General features: G+C 41.4%; 1 protein-coding gene across 1 annotated transcript in view; it reads right to left on the reverse strand.

Annotated features, from left to right (window-relative positions):
- Positions 1-20,553, reverse strand: part of DESI2 (desumoylating isopeptidase 2) — a 63,702-nt gene that overhangs the window by 16,865 nt on the left and 26,284 nt on the right. Inside the window, exons 2-4 of the mRNA XM_023216150.1 lie at positions 6,369-6,441; positions 3,701-3,794; positions 1,031-1,172 (exon numbers count right to left, since the gene is read on the reverse strand). Of these exons, the coding sequence (XP_023071918.1) occupies positions 1,031-1,172; positions 3,701-3,794; positions 6,369-6,441 (309 nt within the window). The remainder of the gene's footprint in view (positions 1-1,030; positions 1,173-3,700; positions 3,795-6,368; positions 6,442-20,553) is intronic.

The raw sequence follows: 20,553 nt of genomic DNA on the forward strand, positions 1-20,553 counted from the left end.
ATACAAATGTAATGTCTGGAGTCAAGAAAGCTGAGAACTACCTCCCCACTTGTCTGAAAACTGACTAGGTCACTTCTATGGTACTGATGCATCCACTAGACTAGAGGTGTTTCTCGAACTTTTAGGTTCATATGAGTCATCTCGGGATCTCGTTAAAATGAAGATTTGCATTCAGTGTATCTCTGGTGGGGCAGAGATACCACATATCTCACAAATTTCTAGGAGATGCTGATGCTGCTGGTCCACAAAACACACTTTGAGTAGCATGGTAACAGACTGTGAGAGCTATTTGAAAGCTGTATTGTAGAAGCCATGAGGGAAGTAAAAAGGGCCAAGGAACTAAGCATTTCTGCAAAGGAGGTCACTGAAATAGCAGCTCGTTTTCTCCTTTACACCCTTCACAATTTCTGTGGTACCTAGATGCTGCCACTGCAACCATCTGCTAAGAATCAGAAAGCTGGGAAGCTGTTTCAAGTGCCAATTCTCTAGACCTTATTTTACAATCTTTTTAATTTCTTTCCTCCATTTTCTTTTTATGGTTCTTTAATTTTGACCTAGTTTTGATCTTCTGCTTGGGATTCAAGAATTGAGAAGGCAAGTAAGTGCCTATGTGTTATGTTAGCAGAAGAAAATTTCAAGATGGAAGACCTGAATTACTTACTAATAAGAGCCAGAAAAAAAAAAAATTCAGCAAAAGAGAAACCTTAGCGACTAAGAAGCAGATGTGTCTAGGCATTTACTTTTTTAAAGCGAAAGTTTCAGGCTGTAATAAAATAAGAAGGGACCATTGTTTGTACTTACTCTCTACTCACTGCAAAGTAATGAATAGAACTACCATTTAAAACTGTGCAGACTCTCAAGTTACCAGCTCTGGAAAGGTCATTCATACAAGATTGAAATACAATACCATATTTCATACAACACAAAAAATCAGAAAAGAAACGAATCAAGTTCGAACATAGTGTGATATCAAGTATAGTGGGATAGCAAATATTTATTTGAAGAACTTTTAGGATAAAATTTAGTTTACCTCTGATAAAGCTGAAGAAAAATGATTGCAGTTTTTATGCATTAAATGATAAGCATTGCCTTTGTATTCTTTTCCCAGTTCTTCTACAATTTTTTCTATATCATCTTCTAGGAAGTCCGTGCTCCCTAAAACAACAGCTTCTCTTAAAGAACAAAAAGAAAAAAAAGAGAAAGAAAAATAAGGACGTAGTTGTGTCAAATATTTATAAAAAGCATGTTTAAATACTTGCTTATTTCCAGGAATATTATGATTGACATAACAAATCAGGGTTAATATAACAAGACTAAAAGTGAAACAAGATACTTTAGAAGTGCTATTTTAGTTTCTACTTTTCTGCAATAAATTCTTAAGTATATTACCTATGAATACTACAAAAGCACAAGTCATTTTCTTTATGAAATATATGTCCCTGCGTAAAATGTAGTATTATAGTTATTTTCACAACTATTGTATTAGTAGTTATATTGTTAGAGAACCAGATCCCTGCTGCAAATATTCCTGCATAATCTCACTTGCCATTGAAGAGCTGGACATCACCTCACCTAGAAACAAACTTTTATTTCTGTCACTGTGCTGCAATGAGACAAACTGTCAAACCTGACTAAACGTTTTCTAAAAAGAAGGACCCTGGCCGGGTACGGTGGCTCACGCCTGTAATACCAGCACTTCAGGAGGCCGAGGTGGGCAGATCACCTGAGCTCAGGAGTTCGAGACCAGCCTGGCCAACATGGTGAAACCCCGTCTCTACAAAAAATACAAAAATTAGTCAGGCACGATGGCAGGTGCCTGTAATCCCAGCTACTCGGGAGGCTGAGGCGGGAGAATCGCTTGAATGCAGGAGGCAGAGGTTGCAGTGAACCGAGATTGTACCACTGCACTCCAGCCAGGGTGACAGAGCAAGACTCCATCTCTAAACAAACAAAAATAAAAAGGACTCCAAACTACTACCTTGGAAAGGCGACAGACATTATCCAAGAGAAAGTGGAATTTTAGTCAGATAAGTTAGGCATCCAAGAAACCTGAAAATACTTAGAAAATTCTTTTATCAAGTAGTCTTGCCAAAAGAGAGCCCAAAGGAGTGGATTCAGGATGGTATCATAGCACTTCTGTGTGGAAATCTTTCAATTCAGTGATAGGCTAAGAGAACTATGAAGTTAGTAGAGGGCTTAATGTGTAGCTCTCTACTCAAGTTTCATGTTGGAACCCCATTTCACTGTCTGTTTTTCACTTGGCAAGCCATCTATTATAGGCCCAGAAGTTTAAAGCTCCTTGAAACTAATATTCTAAATATCACTCTTTTTTTTTTTTTTTTTTGGTTGCCCAGGCTGGAGTGCAGTGGCACAATCTTGGCTCACCGCATCCTCCGCCTCCCAGGTTCAAGCGATTCTCCTGCCTCAGCCTCCCAAGTAGCTGGGATTACACGCACGTGCCACCACGCCCAACTAATTTTGTATTTTTAGTAGAGACGGGGTTTCACCGTGTTGCCCTGGCTGATCTCGAACTCCTGACCTCAGGTGATCCGCCTGCCTTGGCCTCCCAAAGTGCTGGGATTACAAGCGTGAGCCACTGAGCCCAGCCCTAAATATCACTTTAAATACAAACCTCAATTAAGCAATGAAAATTTGATTATTAACATTTATATTCTCATTCTCAGCAAACTATCACAAGGACAGAAAACCAAACACCGTGTTCTCACTCATAGGTGGGAACCAAACAATGAGAACACTTGGACACAGGGTGGGGAACATCACACACCGGTGCCTGTCGTGGGGTGGGGGCCTGGGGGAGGGATCGTACTAGGAGAAATACCTAATGTAAATGATGAGATGATGGGTGCAGCACACCAACATGACACATGGATACCTATGTAACAAACCTGCACGTTGTGCACATGTACCCTAGAACTTAAAGTATAAATAAAAAAAATTATATTCTCACTGCTTTTTATTACTCATAAGACTCCAGTGAACACTTATATCCATATATTTTAGGTTTATCATTACAGGTAATACATGTACCTTAACAATGGATTCTACGCTAATCAACTGTTTAGTTATTTCAAACGTATAAAATGTCCCTTGCATTGGGACAATAAAGACATTTTTAATTTGCTAGGTAGGTCACAATTAAACGTTTTCTCCTTTCAAACAGGAGATTGAGGGGAAGAAATCATTAGAAAGGAGTTTCCTGGGCCGGGGGCGGTGGCTCACGCCTGTAATCCCAGCACTTTGGGAGGCCGAGGCGGGTGGATCACCTGAGGACAGGGGTTCAAGATGAGTCTGGCCAACACGGTGAAACTCCATCTCTACTAAAAACACAAAAATTAGCCGGTGTCGTGGCACACGCCTGTAATCCCAGCTACTTGGGAACCTGAGGCAGGAGAACTGCTTGAACCTAGAAGGCGGAGGCTGCAGTGAGCCTAGATCACGCCACTTCTCTCCAGCCTGGGAGACAGAGTGAGACTCCATCTCAAAAAAAGAAAAAAAAAAGGAAAAGAAATGAGTTTCCAGAGGCAAACCTGAGTTATATAAAATGTCAGCAATTTAAACAAAGTTAAAGAGACATTTTTAACTTCTTGGGTTTGTTTTGATTTACAGAATGAATTCTGTTTACCTGAAAACAAGCTATGGCACCTAAGACAGTGTAATAAAAATTATCCTCCCTACTTACTTAAATTTAAATGTTTCTCCTAGTTCAGAAGCATTTCCTGGGGAAATTTCAAATATTCCAGAAAAGGGGTAAGGATGGCCACCATAAGCAAATTCTGAAAAGAGAAAACTCATGATTTTTAGTATGTATCACATAAAATTTAACCAGAATGCTGAATTAGCTTTAATAATTGAGGACAACAGTGACACCATCTAAATATTTTTCAGTTTATAAAATGCTTTCACAAATATCTCACTTAGCTATTACTCATATAAACAGTTGTCACAAAAGACCCAAAACTCAAATAACAGAAGACACTCAAAGATATTCTTGACTGCCATATTTCCCTTTCTTATAATGGCAAAAAGAGTGTGACTAACACACAAAGGTAAATACAGTTCTCTCTGCATGTTTGTATCATGCCAATCTAGGTAGGTGGTCAGTTCAGTGTTTTGCCACTTTCTAAATTAAAGTGATCTAATTTCAAACACACATCTTACTGGAGAAACTGTCTAGTAACCGTGAGTTTCATGGTTTCTGGGATAAAGACTCTTGGTTTACCTTTGAGTAGGGTGGAACATTACTAAACCTAAAACACCACTCAATTCTCTTCATTTAAGAAAAAAATAAACTGCCAAATTAACACACATACTACCCACCCTCCCATCCAATCTCCACAGCAAGTCTTTTAGCTAGGATAAACTATTTTTTGACTGTACATCCAATACAAACTGTACATCAGATACAAACCCTGGAGAACAAAATGGAGAATAATTTTAGATAAAAAATTCCTGTAATTTTCTGTTATCTCACTTAGATATTTTAGTGGCTAAGTCTTAGTAGACAAATTTAAATAATTCCAAACCATGTTTAAATCAACTTCATCACTTTAAAAATATAACCATAAAAGGTCTTAGAACAAAGCACAGGAAAGAACAGGCAGATACTAAATTTACTTTTAATTCAGACCCATCCAAAAAAAGCAACAATGTAGTTTGAGAAATAAAGTGGCTATTTTGAAATAAAATTTTTAAAGTTTTCTAGTGACAAAATTTTACAAAATATTGTAGATTATCAACGTTGGAAAGGGTAAGATTATATTTGGATTCTTAACTTTCTCAATTATAACAAGGAAAGTCATAGACCCATTCTTTTATTTAAAAAGCAATCACTAATTTTCAGAAATATATTAATATTTGATTCTAGCTTTACTAAATTTACATGAACATGTTTTGAAACATGTTTCTAATTATTACTAAATCATTTTATGAAGGGGAGCAATGATTAGGCAGAGAATAGAGCCATGGACTAGCATACAGGAACATTTGGGTTCAAGTTTTAGTTAATTATTAGCATTATGACTTTCAGCAGGTTTGGGCCTCAGTTTCTTCAGCTGAAAAATAGAGAAGATGCCACCTGCCCTTATCTAACCCACCATGATCATGTGGTTCCAAATTTGTGGCATTTAAAAAATAGTAAAACATCATACAAATTCAAGAAATACACATGCAAATGTGGAAAAGCCAAATCAACCAAAAGAGTAACCCCACAGACTATGATCCCACCCACAGCAATACTCCCAATCACGAAACTTTCAGCAAGAGCCCCTCGGTATTTCTCGGGATTATTTGGTAGATGTAGACTTTCAAGCAAAATAAGCTTTAAATGGCAGATTTGTATAGCCAACATTTAATATGCTAAACTGCACCTGGAAACAGGTAAAATGGAATATAAAAAAGAGTATAACCACCATACTGACACATTTAAGTAAATGAGTCTCTTCTTTATATTGGTTAAAACTGGTGTATAGTGTTCAGGGATAACCCTGAGTAAAGTGCAATAATATATTCTAAGAGGTCACAAAGACTGCCTAGCTGAAGCGAACAAAGGCATTTCTGCTACAGGGTTAGTTTATAATTCAAAATGATAGATTACATGAAATCAGCAATGTGATTTGTCTTACGCAGACCATTACTATTAGTTACAACTTGATCAGGGGTAGATTATCTTGCATCAAGAGTAGGAATTAGAACAGAAGAAAAAAAACTGTTGAACACACAGCTGCTTGGTTTGAGTGACTCCTGACATGTTTATCCTAATAAAGGATAATAACAAGAATGAAGAGGGCTGAGTTAGTGACAAAGGGCATGATTAGATGTAATCATGGCCGGATTTGTTCAGCAATGTTTTTAGACTTCAAAAACTCATAGATTTTATAGACTTATAGGTCTACAAACCAAATTTATTACTGAAATTCCCTCAGGAAATTGGTATTTCAAGTCTGACACTTTCTAGCACCAACCTTTCCGACCAAAATTATTGTTTTTATCATGCTATTTTCGAAGTGCAAGGTTTCTTAGGAGGTCCAATATATATGAGAACAAAACAAACTCACTTTATGACAATCACAAAAGGAAAACATTTTTTAAAACATAGTATTTAGAATAAAAGATAAAGTGAATGGAGTGAATGTATACTCTTGTATTTTGAGTCCTTTCTCCCCAAATACATTCTACTTTGGGCATTTTTCCAAAATGCAGTATAAATGAATATGGGGAGATTTTCTTCTACTTTCTGTAATAACATATGGAAGTGGTTAAAAAAAGAGAAAGACCTATAGTTATGGTTTTGCAACTCCTTTAAAGTACAAAATCTTCAGAGAGTATATTTAGACTGTGTGTACACGTACCTCTGCCATAGACTTCAATTCCTGAATGAAAAACTCCAATTCCAATGGATGAGGTATATTCATTCATCCAATACTAAGAAAAAAAGAAAGAAAAGTTTCAGAATACCTGTTCATTTACAACTCAACTCCACACTACAGAAGTGGCTACTCCCAAATCGTACACTCTGAAACTCCCATGATAAAGATCCAGTTGGTTCTATCTCTGTGCCTTTGCCTGTATCACATCTGGAATGCCTTCCTGGGTCAAAATGATTGTCGCAATTTGAGTATAAGCACATTATCTAAGCCTTATAGGGCAAGCAATACAATTAAAAGCTTGATCAGTTTGCAGGGCGGCGGTGGGGGGAGATTATATAAGAGCTGTCCTATTAGTGACTTACACACACACACACACACACAGTGTGCTTTCATATCTATTTTTCTCCTATCCTAAGCTTTTCTTCTTATTCTTTGGTGAGCTCCCTGAAAGCAGAAATATTTAATTCTTTTTCAACAAACATTTACGGCATGTATCATGTGTCCTGATTCAGCTCAAAGTTTGATAATGGTAATAATATAGGAATAAATAATGCACAAAAGTTAGAAGAACATTCTTACTTCTTACCATTAGCATGAACAAAAACCTCCCAGAAAAGGTAATATCTGAACTGAGTCTTTAGGAACAAATCAGATTTCCCAGTAAGAAAACTGGGCCACGGGGCCCATGGGGATGGACAGAAATGCCAGGAAGAGGGAAGAGCATACACATAGGTAATATGATAACAAATTACAGGAAATGGCCGGGCGCAGTGGCTCACACCTGTAATCCCAGCACTCTGGGAGGCCGAGGCAGGTGGACCACCTGAGGTCAGGAGTTCGAGACCAGCCTGGTCAACATGGAGAAACCCTGTCGCTACTAAAAAATACAAAATTAGCCGGGCGTGGTGGCACATGCCTGTAATCCCAGCTACTTGGGAGACTGAGGCAGGAGAATCGCTTGAACCCGGGAGGTGGAGGTTGTGGTGAGCCAAGATCATGCCATTGCACCCCAGCTGGGCAAAAAGAGTGAAACTCTGTCTCAAAAAAAAGAAAAAAAAAAAAAGAAATTACAGGAAATGACTGTGAAAGGGGTTGAAAAGGTGAAGTGGAAGGGGTTAAACTGAGAAAAAGGTAAATGAGTTAAGAGCTCACTAAACGAACAATTAGGTAACGCTCAAAAGTGTTACAAACCTATTGGATTTCTCCCAGGTTAGGGGACAGATAATTTATCTTTAATTGTTCTAGGTTTATTCAAGTCTTAACCTTAGCTCCAGACCCCTAGCCAGTCTTTCCCAGACCTACACACATTCTCATGCATTGCTGGAAGAAGCATAAATGAACAAGTCAGTTTTTTTTTTTCTAAAATGTACCTGGGGCAGAGGGTGGATAAAAATAAAATAAAATGTACCTGAAGAATTAAGCAATAATAAATAAATATATGCAAAAGAACAAGGAATTTTCCCATTTAGAAATTGAAATATTCATTAAAACAATATGGCACTGTTGCAGGAACAGATCCTGGTACAGACCCTTGTATATATAAGAATTTGATATACGATAAAGGAGATATTTAAAATTAATGACAAAGCATAAATTATTAAAAACATGTTGACAAAATTGATTATGCACAAAAATAAATTTCATGTATCTAAAAATTCCAGTGTGTCTAAAAATAACTATATAGGGATAGAAGGAAATAGAGTTTAAAAAATTTTAGGTGGGAAAAGACAACCTAAGTAAAGCAAAATCCTAGAATTTATAGAGGAAAACATCAACAGATATTCAACATTAAAATGTACAACTTTTTATTTTATAAAACTGCATAAAAACAAGATAAAAAGATAAATAATGCATAAGAAGAGAGAATCTGTGTGGATGTAACAAAGATTCATATGAGAATATAAGTATCCCTCTCGATGTGAATTTTTTGAGTTCCTGATTTGGAGAGACAGAATTTGGATTAGGAAATGAAGGATACTTCTTTTATGTGAATCAACTTGATTTTGGAAGGAGAGTAGTAAGATTACACACAGTAAGGATTCTTCAAAACATTTACCCAAATCTATGTAATCCCAGAGTTTGGGCAGCAAAAGTTCAGATATGAGTATACTTATAAATAAAAGCTCCATTAAAAAAAAAAAAAAGAAATTAGTGGCCAATAAACCTGAACTAACAATCTCAGTAGCAAACAGAAAAATACTAATTAAAACAATGAGGTACCATCCTTCTTTTTATCTATCAGATTGGCAAATATTAAAAATACTGCCAATACCGGGTGTTGGGAAGGGTGTGAAGAAGACATTGCACAAGTGTAAATCAACGACAGTGACTTAACCATTTCACCTTCTGGAATCTATTCTATAGAAACACTAGTATATATGCAAAGACATGTCCTAGGGCATTAACTGTAGTTGTCTACAATACTGAAAAACTGAAGTCTAAATATCAATAGAGAAATGGCTAATTATGGTACATTCATATTATAAACTATCAATCAAAAAAAAAAGAATAAGGTTGACTTAGGAAAATTAGCTGAGTTTAATTTTTAAAAAAGAAAAAAGAATGCGGTAACTCGATAGATATTTAAAAGCCACATAAAATAAAAGGATCAAGTAATAAAATGTGTAGCATGATCACATTTTTGAAAAATAAGCCTGAGGCTATACTTACATATTAAGTATGGGATGACAAAATAAAACTACCACCAATTGCAACAAAAGAAAGGTTTGAAGCACACAGATCAAACTGTTAACAATTTGGGGGAGAGGAGTACATGTGGCTAGGGTGGGAGTGGAGGACTATAATGCAATACTTTTCAGTTTTAACTCCATACATTCAGGATTGTTTGTTTTTCTAAATTTGTTAAAGAGTATTACTTTTATAATTAAAAATGTTATTTTAAAGTAAAATGCTATTATCTTAGTTTAACAGGTTTTTATTAGAATTTTTACACTACAGTAAGAGAATAGGTTGCACATATAAAAAATCATAAGCATAAGACTATTAACTGCAGTATTATTTATGTTAGTAAAATGTTGACAACAACCTAAATGTTCATTTATAGGGTCCTAGTTACCTAAACTATAATGTATCTATATAATGGAATATTCTTCAGCCATAAAAAGAGGGGGAAGGTCTCTGTGTGGTGGCTTACACCTGTAATCCCAGTACTTTGGGAGGTTGAGGCGGGAGGACAACCTGAGGCCAGGAGTTCAAGACCCCCCCCTGGGCAACGCAGGGAGACCCAATCTCTTAAAAAAAAAAAAAAAGAAAGAAAGAAAGAAAGAAATTAGCCAGGTACCTGTGCTCCTAGCTACTTGCGAGGCTGAGGTGGGAGAACTGAGCCCAGGAGTTGGAGGTTGCAGTGAGCTATGATCGTACCACTGCACTCCAGCCAGGGCAACAGAGTGAGACCCTGTCTCTAAAAAAAATTCAAAAAGTGTAGGGGGAGGGGTGATGCTCTTGAAGAACTAAGAGGAAGAGGAAGTAATTTCCAGGATATATTTGTTAGGGAAACAAAAGCAAGTTGCAAAATAATATATGGCAAAGACTTAGACTCCTGAATCTTCTCCTAGGCCCATCTGTACACTTACTTGTAAAATCAGGTTTTAGTAAAGAATCTTGCTAATTCAGTTCGGCAAGAACTCCCAACCCTTGCTATCTGATCACCTCCATGTCTGGTCAGGTTCCTCATCCTCCACCACCCCCGGTGATGTCAGATGACCCTGGCATATCTTCACAAAGAATTGCGTTAGGTTGGTTTAGCCAGAATCCCCCGACCCTAATGTTTCCTCTTAGAAATTTTCCATCCACTGACCCTCCACCCTGCCCACTAGCTGCAAATTCCCATTTGCCCATGCTGTGTTTGGAGCTGAACACAGTCTCTCTACTCCACTGCAAAATCCCATTGCCATGGCCTCTTTACCTATCACAATGGTCTTGAAAAGAGTTTGTTGGCCGGGTGTGGTGGCTCACGCCTGTAATCCCAGCACTTTGGGTGGCCGAGGTGGGCGGATCACAAGGTCAGGAGATCGAGACCATCCTGGCTAACACGGTGAAACCCCGTCTCTACTAAAAATACAAAAAAATTAGTCAGGCATGGTGGCGGGTGCCTGTAGTCCCAGCTACTTGGGAGGCTGAGGCAGGAGAATGGCGTGAACCCAGGAGGTGGAGCTTGCAGTGAGCCAAGATCACGCCACTGCACTCCAGCTGCGCAACAGAGCGAGACTCCGTCTTAAAAGAAAAAAAAGAGTTTGCCTTACTATGCTTTAACAAATATCACTGAGTTTTTAAAATTTTTTGACAGTATACTATATACATGCTTTTGTATAAGAATGTCTGTATCTACACCTTACAGGCAGCAAACAACTCCGACCCACCTCCTGTCTTTGCAAATAATGTTTTATTGGAACACAGCCACGCTCACTTGTTTGCAAACTGTCTATGTGGCTTTTATGCAGAGTTGAGTGATAGATAACCAAGATATTTACTATCTCGTTATTTACAGAAAAAGTTTGTGTAAGATCCCTGTCATATGCAAAGATCTATTTTTTTTTTTTTTGCAAAAAAGAAAAATAAGAAAAAAACAGAAAATCACGAAAATAGGTACCTACCAAAGGTGGATGAAAGGGAAAGAGACAGAAGACTTCCTGAGATATCTTTTTATATATAGTTTTGACATTTGAACCACGTAAATGTTTTTCACGAAGTTAGACTTAGAAAAAGAAGTGAGAAGTGAAGCCAGCTGGACTTCTTGGGTCGAGTGGGCACTTGGGAGAACTTTTCTGTCTAGCTAGAGGATTGTAAATGCACCAGTCAGCGCTCTGTGTCTAGTTAAAGGTTTGCAGACGCACCAATCAGTGCCCTGTAAAATGGATCAATCAGTGGGATGTAGGTGGGCCAAATAAGGGAATAAAAGCTGGCCACCTAAGCCAGCAGTGGCAACCTGCTCAGGTCCCCTTCCACGCTGTGGAAGCTTTGTTTTTTCACTCTTCACAATAAATCTTGCTGCTGCTCACTCTTTGGGTCTGTACTACCTTTATGAGCTGTAACACTCACCATGAGGGTCTGTGGCTTCATTCCTGAAGTCAGCGAGACCATGAACCCACCAGAAGGAATAAACTCCGGACACATCTGAACATCTGAAGGAACAAACTCCAGACACACCATCTTTAAGAACTGTAACACTTACCATGAGGGTCTGTGGCTTCATTCTTTAAGTCAGTGAGACCAAGAACCCACCAGAAGGAACCAATTCTGGACACATTTTGGTGACCATGAAGGGACAATCACCAAGCAGTGAGTACCACTGGACCCCTTTCGCTTGCTATTCTGTCCTATTTTTCCTTAGAATTTGGGGGCTAAATACCGGGCCAATTAAAAGCGACTAGCACGGCCGCCGGACTGAAGACATGGGTGTCAGGCTTTCTGGGAAAGGGCTCTCTAACAACCCCTGACCCTTTGGAGTTGGAAGTGTTGGTTTACCTGGAACCAGCTTCTGCTTTTCCTGTACTTCTGGGCTGAGGGTTGACAGAGAGGAAAGCCATTCAGCTCTGGGGTCTGACAAGTTGGTTGATCCTGTGGCCATGAGCAGAACTAAGTCATGTCACCCAAGCGAGACTCGCCCATCTATCCTATCCATCCTGACCCTTGCCTCCTGGGTCCTAATGCTTGTCAGACAAACTTCCTCTCGCCTCTCTTCTCGGAGGCTAGTCCTGCTTCTAAAAACCACTCCCTGTCTCTGGTGCTTTGCTAGTTTCTCCTATAAGAATGATTTCTAGTATAAACTTCAGGACTCTGTTACCTTCTTTAAGCACCCGGGCTCACCAATAAGAAAGACATAATTTTTGCCCAAAGCCCCGCTGGGGTGGGGCACTATGTGGAATTTCAGGATCCGTTCTCAGACAAGCAGGCCTAACAAAAGCTATTCCTGAAGCTAGGATATGGGGAGCCTCAGAAATTGTATCCTTCCTATTCACATAAGTGAGGACAAAAGGCATCACTCTTCCAACTCTGGAGATCCCCCCCTCCCTCAGGGTATGGCCCTCCACTTCATTTTTGGGGCATAACATCTTTATAGGACACAGGTAATGTCCCAATACTAACAGGAGAATGCTTAGGACTCTGACAGGTTTTCGAGACTGCGTCGGTAAGGGTCACTAAATCCGATTTTTCTCGGTCCTCTTTGTGGTCTAGGAGGCCGGGCAAGGGTGCAGGTTTTCGAGAATGCGTCGGTAAGGGCTACGAAATCCAACATTCCTTGGTCCTCCTTGTGGTCTAGGAGGAAAACTAGTGTTTCTGTTGCTGCGTCAGTGAGAGCAACTGTTCTGATCAGCAGGGTCCAGGGACTGTTGCGGGTTCTTGGGCAGGGGGAGAAACAAACCAAAACCGCGGGTGGTTTTAGATGGGAAACACTCAGGCATCAGCAAGCTCACCCTTGAAATGCATCCTAAGCCACTGGGACCAATTTGACCCACAAACCCTGAAAAAGAGGCAGCTCATCTTTTTCTGCACTACAGCCTGGCCCCAGTATTCTCTCTCTGATGGGGAAAAATGGCCACCTGAGGGAAGTATAAATTACAACACTGTCCTGCAGCTTGACCTTTTCTGTAAGAGGGAAGGTAAATGGAGTGAAATACCTTATGTCCAAGCTTTCTTTTCACTGAAGGAGAATACACAACTATGCAAAGCTTGCAGTTTACATCCCACAGGAGGACTTCTCAGCTTACCCCCATATCCTAGGCTCTCTATAGCTCCCCTTTCTATTAACGATAAGCCTCCTCTAATCTCCCCTACCCAGAAGGAAACAAGCAAAGAAATCTCCAAAGGACCACAAAAACCCCCAGGCTATCGGTTATGTCCCCTTCAAGCTGTAGGGGGAGGGGAATTTGGCCCAACTCAGGTACATGTCCCCTGCTCCCTCTCTGATTTAAAGCAGACCAAGGCAGACCTGGGGAACTTTTCAGATGACCCTGACAGGTACACAGATGTCCTACAGCGTCTAGGGCAAACCTTCTATCTCACTTGGAGAGATGTCATGCTACTGTTAGATCAAACCCTGGCCTTTAATGAAAAGAATGCGGCTTTAGCTGCAGCCCAGAAGTTTGGAGATACCTGGTATCTTAGTCAAGTAAATGATAGAATGACAGCCGAAGAAAGGGACAAATTCCCTACTGGTCAGCTAGCTGTCCCCAGTATGGATCCCCACTGGGACCTCGACTCAGATCATGGAGACTGGAGCTGCAAACATCTGTTGACCTGTGTTCTAGAAGGACAAAGGAGAATGAGAAAAAGCCCATGGATTAGTCAATGATGTCCACCATAACTCAGGGAGAGAAGAAAACCCTTCTGCCTTTCTTAAGCAGTTATGAAAGGCCTTAAGAAAATACACTCCCCTGTCACCCAACTCACTAAAAGATAAGTTTATTTCCCAGTCAGCTGCAGATTTCAGGAGAAAGCTCCAAAAGCGAGCCCTGGGCCCTGGGCCCCGGGCTCTGAACAATATCTGGAGGCATTATTAAACCTGGCAGCCTCAGTGTTCTATAATAGGGACCAAGAGGAACAGGTCAAAAGGAAAAGCGAGATCAGAGAAAGGCCACACAGCCTTAGTCATGGCCCTCAGACAAATAAACCTTGGTGGTTCAGAGAGGACAGAAAATGGCACAGGCCAATAACTGGTAGGGTTTGTTACCAGTGTGGTTTACAAGGACACTTTAAAAAAGATTGTCCAATGAGAAACAAGCTGCCCCCTTGCCCATGTCCACTATGCCGCGGCAATCACTGGAAGGTGCACTGCCCCAGAGAACAATGGTTCCCTGGGCCAGAGAAGCCCCTAACCAGATGATCCAACAACAGGATGGAGGATGCCCGGGGCAAGCGCCAGCTCATGTCATCACCCTCACTGAGCCCTGGGTACGTTTAACCATTGAGGGCCAGGAAATTGACTTCCTCCTGGACACTGGCCCTGCCTTCTCAGTGTTAATCTACTGTCCTGGATGACTGTCCTCAAGGTCTGTTACCATCCGAGGAATCCTGGGACAGCCTGTAACCAGGTATTTCTCCCACCTCCTCAGCTGTAATTGGGAGACTTCGCTCTTTTCACATGCCTTTCTTGTGATGCCTGAAAGTCCCACACCCTTATTAGGGAGGGATATATTAGCCAAGGCTGGAGCTATTACCTACGTGAATATGGGGAACAAGTTACCCATTTGTTGTCCCCTACTTGAGGAGGGAATCGATCCTGAAGTCTAGGCATTGGAAGGACAATTTGGAAGGGCAAAAAATGCCCGCCCAGTCCAAATCAGGCTAAAAGACCCCACTACTTTTCCTTATCAAAGGCAATATCCCTTAAGGCCTGAAGCTCATAAAGGATTACATGATATTGTTAAACATTTAAAAGTTCAAGGTGGCCGGGTGCGGTGGCTCATGCCTGTAATCTCAGCACTTTGGGAGGCCGAGGAGGGTGGATCACAAGGTCAGGAGATCGAGACCACGGTGAAACCCCGTCTCTACTAAAAAATACAAAAAATTAGCTGGGCGCGGTGGTGGGTGCCTGTAGTCCCAGCTACTCAGGAGGCTGAGGCAGGAGAATGGCATGAACCCGGGAGGCGGAGCTTGCAGTGAGCCGAGATCGCGCCACTGCACTCCAGCCTGGGCGACAGACAGAGCGAGACTCTGTCTCAAAAAAAAAAAAAAAAAAAAAAGTTCAAGGCTTAGTAAGGAAATGCAGCAGTCCCTGCAACACCCCAATTCTAGGAGTACAAAAACGGAGCAATCAGTGGAGACTCGTGCAGGATCTTAGACTCATCGAGGCAGTATTCCTCTATATTCAGTTGTACCCAACCCCTATACCCTGCTCTCTCAAATACCAGAGGAAGCAGAATGGTTCACAGTTCTGGACCTCAAGGATGCCTTCTTCTGTATTCCCCTGCACTCTGACTCCCGGTTTCTCTTTGCCTTTGAGGATCCCACAGACCACATATCCCAACTTACATGGTTGGTCTTGCCCCAACAGTTTAGGGATAGCCCTAATCTGTTTGGTCAGGCACTGGCCCAAGATCTAGGCCACTTCTCAAGTCCAGACACCCTGGTCCTTCAGTATGTGGATGATTTACTTTAGGCTACCAATTCAGAAACCTCATGCCAGCAGGCTACTCTAGATCTCTTGAACTTTCCAGCTAATCAAGGGTACAAGGCATCTAGGTTGATGGCCCAGTTTTGCCTACAGCAGGTCAAATATCTAGGCCTAATCTTAGCCATAGGGACCAGGGCCCTCAGCAAGGAATGAATACAGCCTATACCAGCTTATCATCACTCTAAGACATTAAATCAGCTGCGGGGGTTCCTTGGAATCACTGGCTTTTGCCAACTTTGGATCCCTGGATACAGCAAGATAGCCAGACGCCCTCTATATTATAATCAAGGAGACCCAGAGGGCAAATACTCATCTAGTAGAATGGGAACCAGAGGCAGAAACAGCCTTCAAAACCTTAAAGCAGGCCCTAGTACAAGCTCCAGCTTTAAACCTTCCCATAGGACAAAACTTCTCTTTGTACATCACAGAGAGAGCAGGGATAGCTCTTGGAGTCCTTACTGAGACTCATGAGACAACCCCACAACCAGTGGCAGACCTCAGTAAGGAAATTGATACAGTAGCAAAAGGCTGGCCTGTTTATGGGTAGTTGTGGCGGTGGCTGTCTTAGTGTCAGAGGCCATCAAAATATTACAAGGAAAGGATCTGTCTGGACTAGTCATGATGTAAATGGCATACTAGGGGCCAAAGGAAGTTTATGGCTATCAGACAACCGCCTAGATAGCAGGCGCTACTCCTTGAGGGACCAGTGCTTCAAATGCGTACGTGAGTGGCCCTCAACCCTGCCACTTTTCTCTCAGAGGATGGAGAACCAATCGAGCATGACTGCCAACAAATTATAGTCCAGACTCATGCCACCCGAGATGATCTCTCAGAAGTCCCCTTAGCTAATCCTGACCTTAACCTATATACCGATGGAGGTTCGTTTGTGGAGAATGGGATACGAAGGGCAGGTTATGCCATAGTTAGTGATGTATCCATACTTGAAAGTAAGCCTCCTCCCCCAGGGACCGGTGCCCACTTAGCAGAACTAGTGGCACTTACCCGAGACTTAGAACTGGGAAAGGGAAAAATAATAAATGTGTATACAGATTGCAAGTATGCTTATCTAATCCTACATGCCCATGCTGCAATATGGAAAGAAACAGAGTTCCTAATCTCTGGGGAAACCCCCATTAAATACCACAAGGAAATTATGGAGTTCCTGCACGCAGTGCAAAAACCCAAGGAGGTGGCCGTCTTACACTACGGAAGCCATCAAAAGGGGAAGGAGAGAGGACAACAGCAGCATAAGTGGCTGGCAGAGGCAGGGAAAGACCAGCAGAAAGGAAAGAGAGAAAGAGGCAGAAAGAGAGAGGAGGAGACAGAGACAGAAAGTCAAAGAGAGAAGGAAAGAGAGAAGGAGACAACGGAGTCAGAGAGAAAGAGATTGAAGTAGTAAAGAAAAAACAGTGTACCCTATTCCTTTAAAAGCCAGGGTAAATTTCTGTCTACCCAGCCAAGGCGTATTCTTCTTATGTGGAACTTCAACCTATATCTGCCTCTCAGACAGTTTGCAAGAAATAATACAATCTATCCTTACTCTACAATCCCAAATAGACCCTTTGGCAGCAGGGACTCTCCAAAACCGCTGAGGCCTAGACCTTCACACTGCTGAGAAAGGAGGACTCTGCACCTTCTTAGGGGAAGAGTGTTGTTTCTGCACTAACCAGTCAGGGATAGTATGAGATGCTGCCAGGCGTTTACAGGAAAAGGCTTCTGAAATTAGACAATGCCTTTCAAACTCTTATACCAAACCTCTGGGGTTGGGCGACATGGCTTCTCCCCTTGCTAGGTCCTGTGACAGCCATCTTGCTATTACTCGCCTTCAGGCCCTATATTTTTAACCTCCGTATTAAATTTGTTTCCTCTTGGATCGAGGCCATCAAGCTACAGATGATCTTACAAATGGAACCCCAAATGAGCTCAACTAACAACTTCTACTGAGGACCCCTGGACCAACCCACTGGCCTTTTCACTGGCCTAAAGAGTTCCCCTCTGGAGGACACAACTGCAGGGCCCCTTCTTCCACCCTATCCAGCAGGAAGTAGCTAGAGCGGTCATTGCCTAATTCCCAACAGCAGCTGGGGTGTCCTGTTTAGAGGGGGGAGTGAGAGGTGAGGCCAGCTGGACTTCCTGGGTCGAGTGAGCACTTGGAGAACTTTTCTGTCTAGCTAGCGGATTGTAAATGCACCGATCAGCACTTTGTAAAAACGCACATATCAGCGCTCTGTGTCTAGCTAAAGGTTTGTAAACGCACCTATCAGTGCACTCTAAACATGCATTAATCAGCACACTGTAAAAACGCACATATCAGCGCTCTGTGTCTAGCCAAAGGTTTGTAAACGCACCAATCAGCGCTGTGTCTAGCTAAAGGTTTGTAAACGCACCAATCAGTGCACTCTAAACATGCACCAATCAGTGCTCTGTGTCTAGCTGAAGGTTTGTAAATGCACCAATCAGCACTCTGTAAAACAGCACCAATCAGCACTCTGTGTCTAGCTAAAGGTTTGTAAACGCACCAATCAGCACTCTGTAAAAAACACAACAGTCGGAGCTCTGTGTCTAGCTAAAGGTTTGTAAACACACCAATCAGCACTCTGTAAAATGGATCAATCAGCGCTCTGTAAAATAGACCAATCAGTGGGATGTGGGCGGGGCCAAATAAGGGAATAAAAGCTGGCCACCCAAGCCACTAGCGGCAACCTGCTTGTGTCCCCTTCCACGCTGTGGAAGCTTTGTTCTTTCGCTCTTCACAATAAATCTTGCTGCTGCTCACTCTTTGGGTCCACATTACCTTTATGAGCTGTAACGCTCACCACAAGGGTCTGCGGCCTCATTCCTGAAGTCAGTGAGACCACGAACCCACCGGAAGGAAGAAACTCCAGACACATCTGAACATCTGAAGGAACAAACTCCGGACACACCATCTTTAAGAACTTAACACTCACTGCAATGGTCCGCAGCTTCATTCTTGAAGTCAGCAAGACCAAGAACCCCCTGGACAGAACCAATTCTGGACACAGAAGTACATCTCAAAACTGAAGTCAAACAAAAACAAATGAACCTAGTTGTGTATCAAATTGATAACCACACAGAAAATAAAAAAGAAATTAACTTCTGAATATAGTAATCTGTCTACATACCCTTACTGAGATATATTCTAAGGACAAAATAAAGGGCAAAGAAATCTCAAACTGAGATGTGTTGTTTACAGTGGTACTGGTGTAATTCCAAAACTATTTGTATGTACTACAGGACATGTATGTAGCAAGAGGTGTGCAGTTGCGGATGCAAGAGATCTAGGTTGTGCGTTCCTTATGAGAATCTAACAAATGCTTGATCATCTGAGGTGAAACAGTTCATCTTGAAACCATTCTCCCTTCCCCGCCCCAGGTCCACGGCAAAATTGTCTTCCATGAAACTAGTCCCTGATGACAAAAAGGTTGGGGACTGCTATACTCTAGTACAGAACAAGTGAGTACATATGCTGATGGCGGGAACCAGAGTTATCAATGCAGTAGAGGGAGATACAAACACGGAAGAGGAAATGGAAGAAGCCCGTGTTACTGGATTGTAACAGGAGGCACACTGAAGTAGAAGCAATGAACATACTGTCCAGATCTTGGTTTCTCTTCCTAAAAGGAATCAGGACTCTGGAGAAATGGTTGATTCCAAGTTAGGGCAAAAATGTGTAAGGTGAGAATTGCTCAAAGAATGATGGACACATGTCAAAATTATAGAGAAGCTGGCCTAAAAGCAGTTTTCATTAGTCAACTGTGGGAAGAGGTGAACATCAAAAATGATCATCATAACGGACTATATTCGATATTCAATAGCATATTGAATAAAAAGACACTCTCAGAGTCCATGGTAATGCTTTAAAAAAAAGAAAAGTAAAAGGAGGAAAGCTCTTGTTTTAATGGAAGAAAGGGCAAAATTAGGCAATCACCATTTTGTTGCCACCAGTTGAGTCAGTTGAGTCATGGATGATACCATTAGAAGAAAGGCTGTTTAAGAATGACATACACACTGTCTCGAAGTGTCACCTCCTCCTCCTCCCCCACCATTTCTCCCTCTTTGCACCAATGTCACTTGCCAACCCCCACCATTTTTCCTAAATAACAAAGAAAAAAGATACCTTTGCAATGGAAAAATATGTTGTATATCACCTTATCAATACTCAGTGATTAAACTGAGCATCATTAATAGTTGAACCAATTGATATTATGTGCCTTTGGATGTGATGAAATACAAAAGCTACATTTGCTTTGTTGGTTTTCCTGTCAAATGTGTTAAGCCAGAAGACAACCATAAGGAAAAATCAGGTAAGTCTGGACTATGAGACATTCTACAAGAAAACTGGCCTTTTTGTTTTTTGTTTTTTTGAGACAGGGTTTGGCTCTGTTGCCCAGGCTGGAGTGCAGTGGCCTGATCTCAGTTCACTGCAGGCAGGGCTCAAGCCATTCTCCCTTCTCAGTCTCCCGAGTAGCTAGGACTCGTGCACGCCACCATGCCCAGCTATTTTTTGTAGAGACAGGGTTTCATCATGTGGTCCAGGCTGGTCTCGAACTCCTAGGCTCAATCAATCCACCTGCCTTGGCCTCCCAAAGTGCTGGGATTATAGACATGAGCCACTGTGCCCAGCCAATGCTTGGTTTTTAAAAAAGTATCAGTGATAGCAAAGTCAAAAGAAGGCAGAGGAAGGGTGGGTTACTCTTATGGCAATTAAATGAAGTGAATGAACTTTGATTGGATCCTGGATTTTTTGTAAAAAACAAAAACAAAAAAGGCTAAAAAGAACCATTATTCGAACAATTGGGGAAAACATGAATATAGACTGTATATTCAATAATATTACATCAATGAAAAACTTCTTGGGTGTGATAACAGTACTATGATTAGGTAAAAAATGTCTTTTTTTGTTTTTTTTGCAATAGAATCTCACACTCTGTCACCCAGGCTGGAGTGCAATGGCGTGATCTGGGCTTCACTGCAACCTCTGCCTCCCAGGTTGGAGCGATTCTCGTGCCTCAG

Source organism: Piliocolobus tephrosceles, chromosome 1 (assembly GCF_002776525.5).
Source record: "Piliocolobus tephrosceles isolate RC106 chromosome 1, ASM277652v3, whole genome shotgun sequence".
Lineage (NCBI taxonomy): Eukaryota > Metazoa > Chordata > Mammalia > Primates > Cercopithecidae > Piliocolobus > Piliocolobus tephrosceles.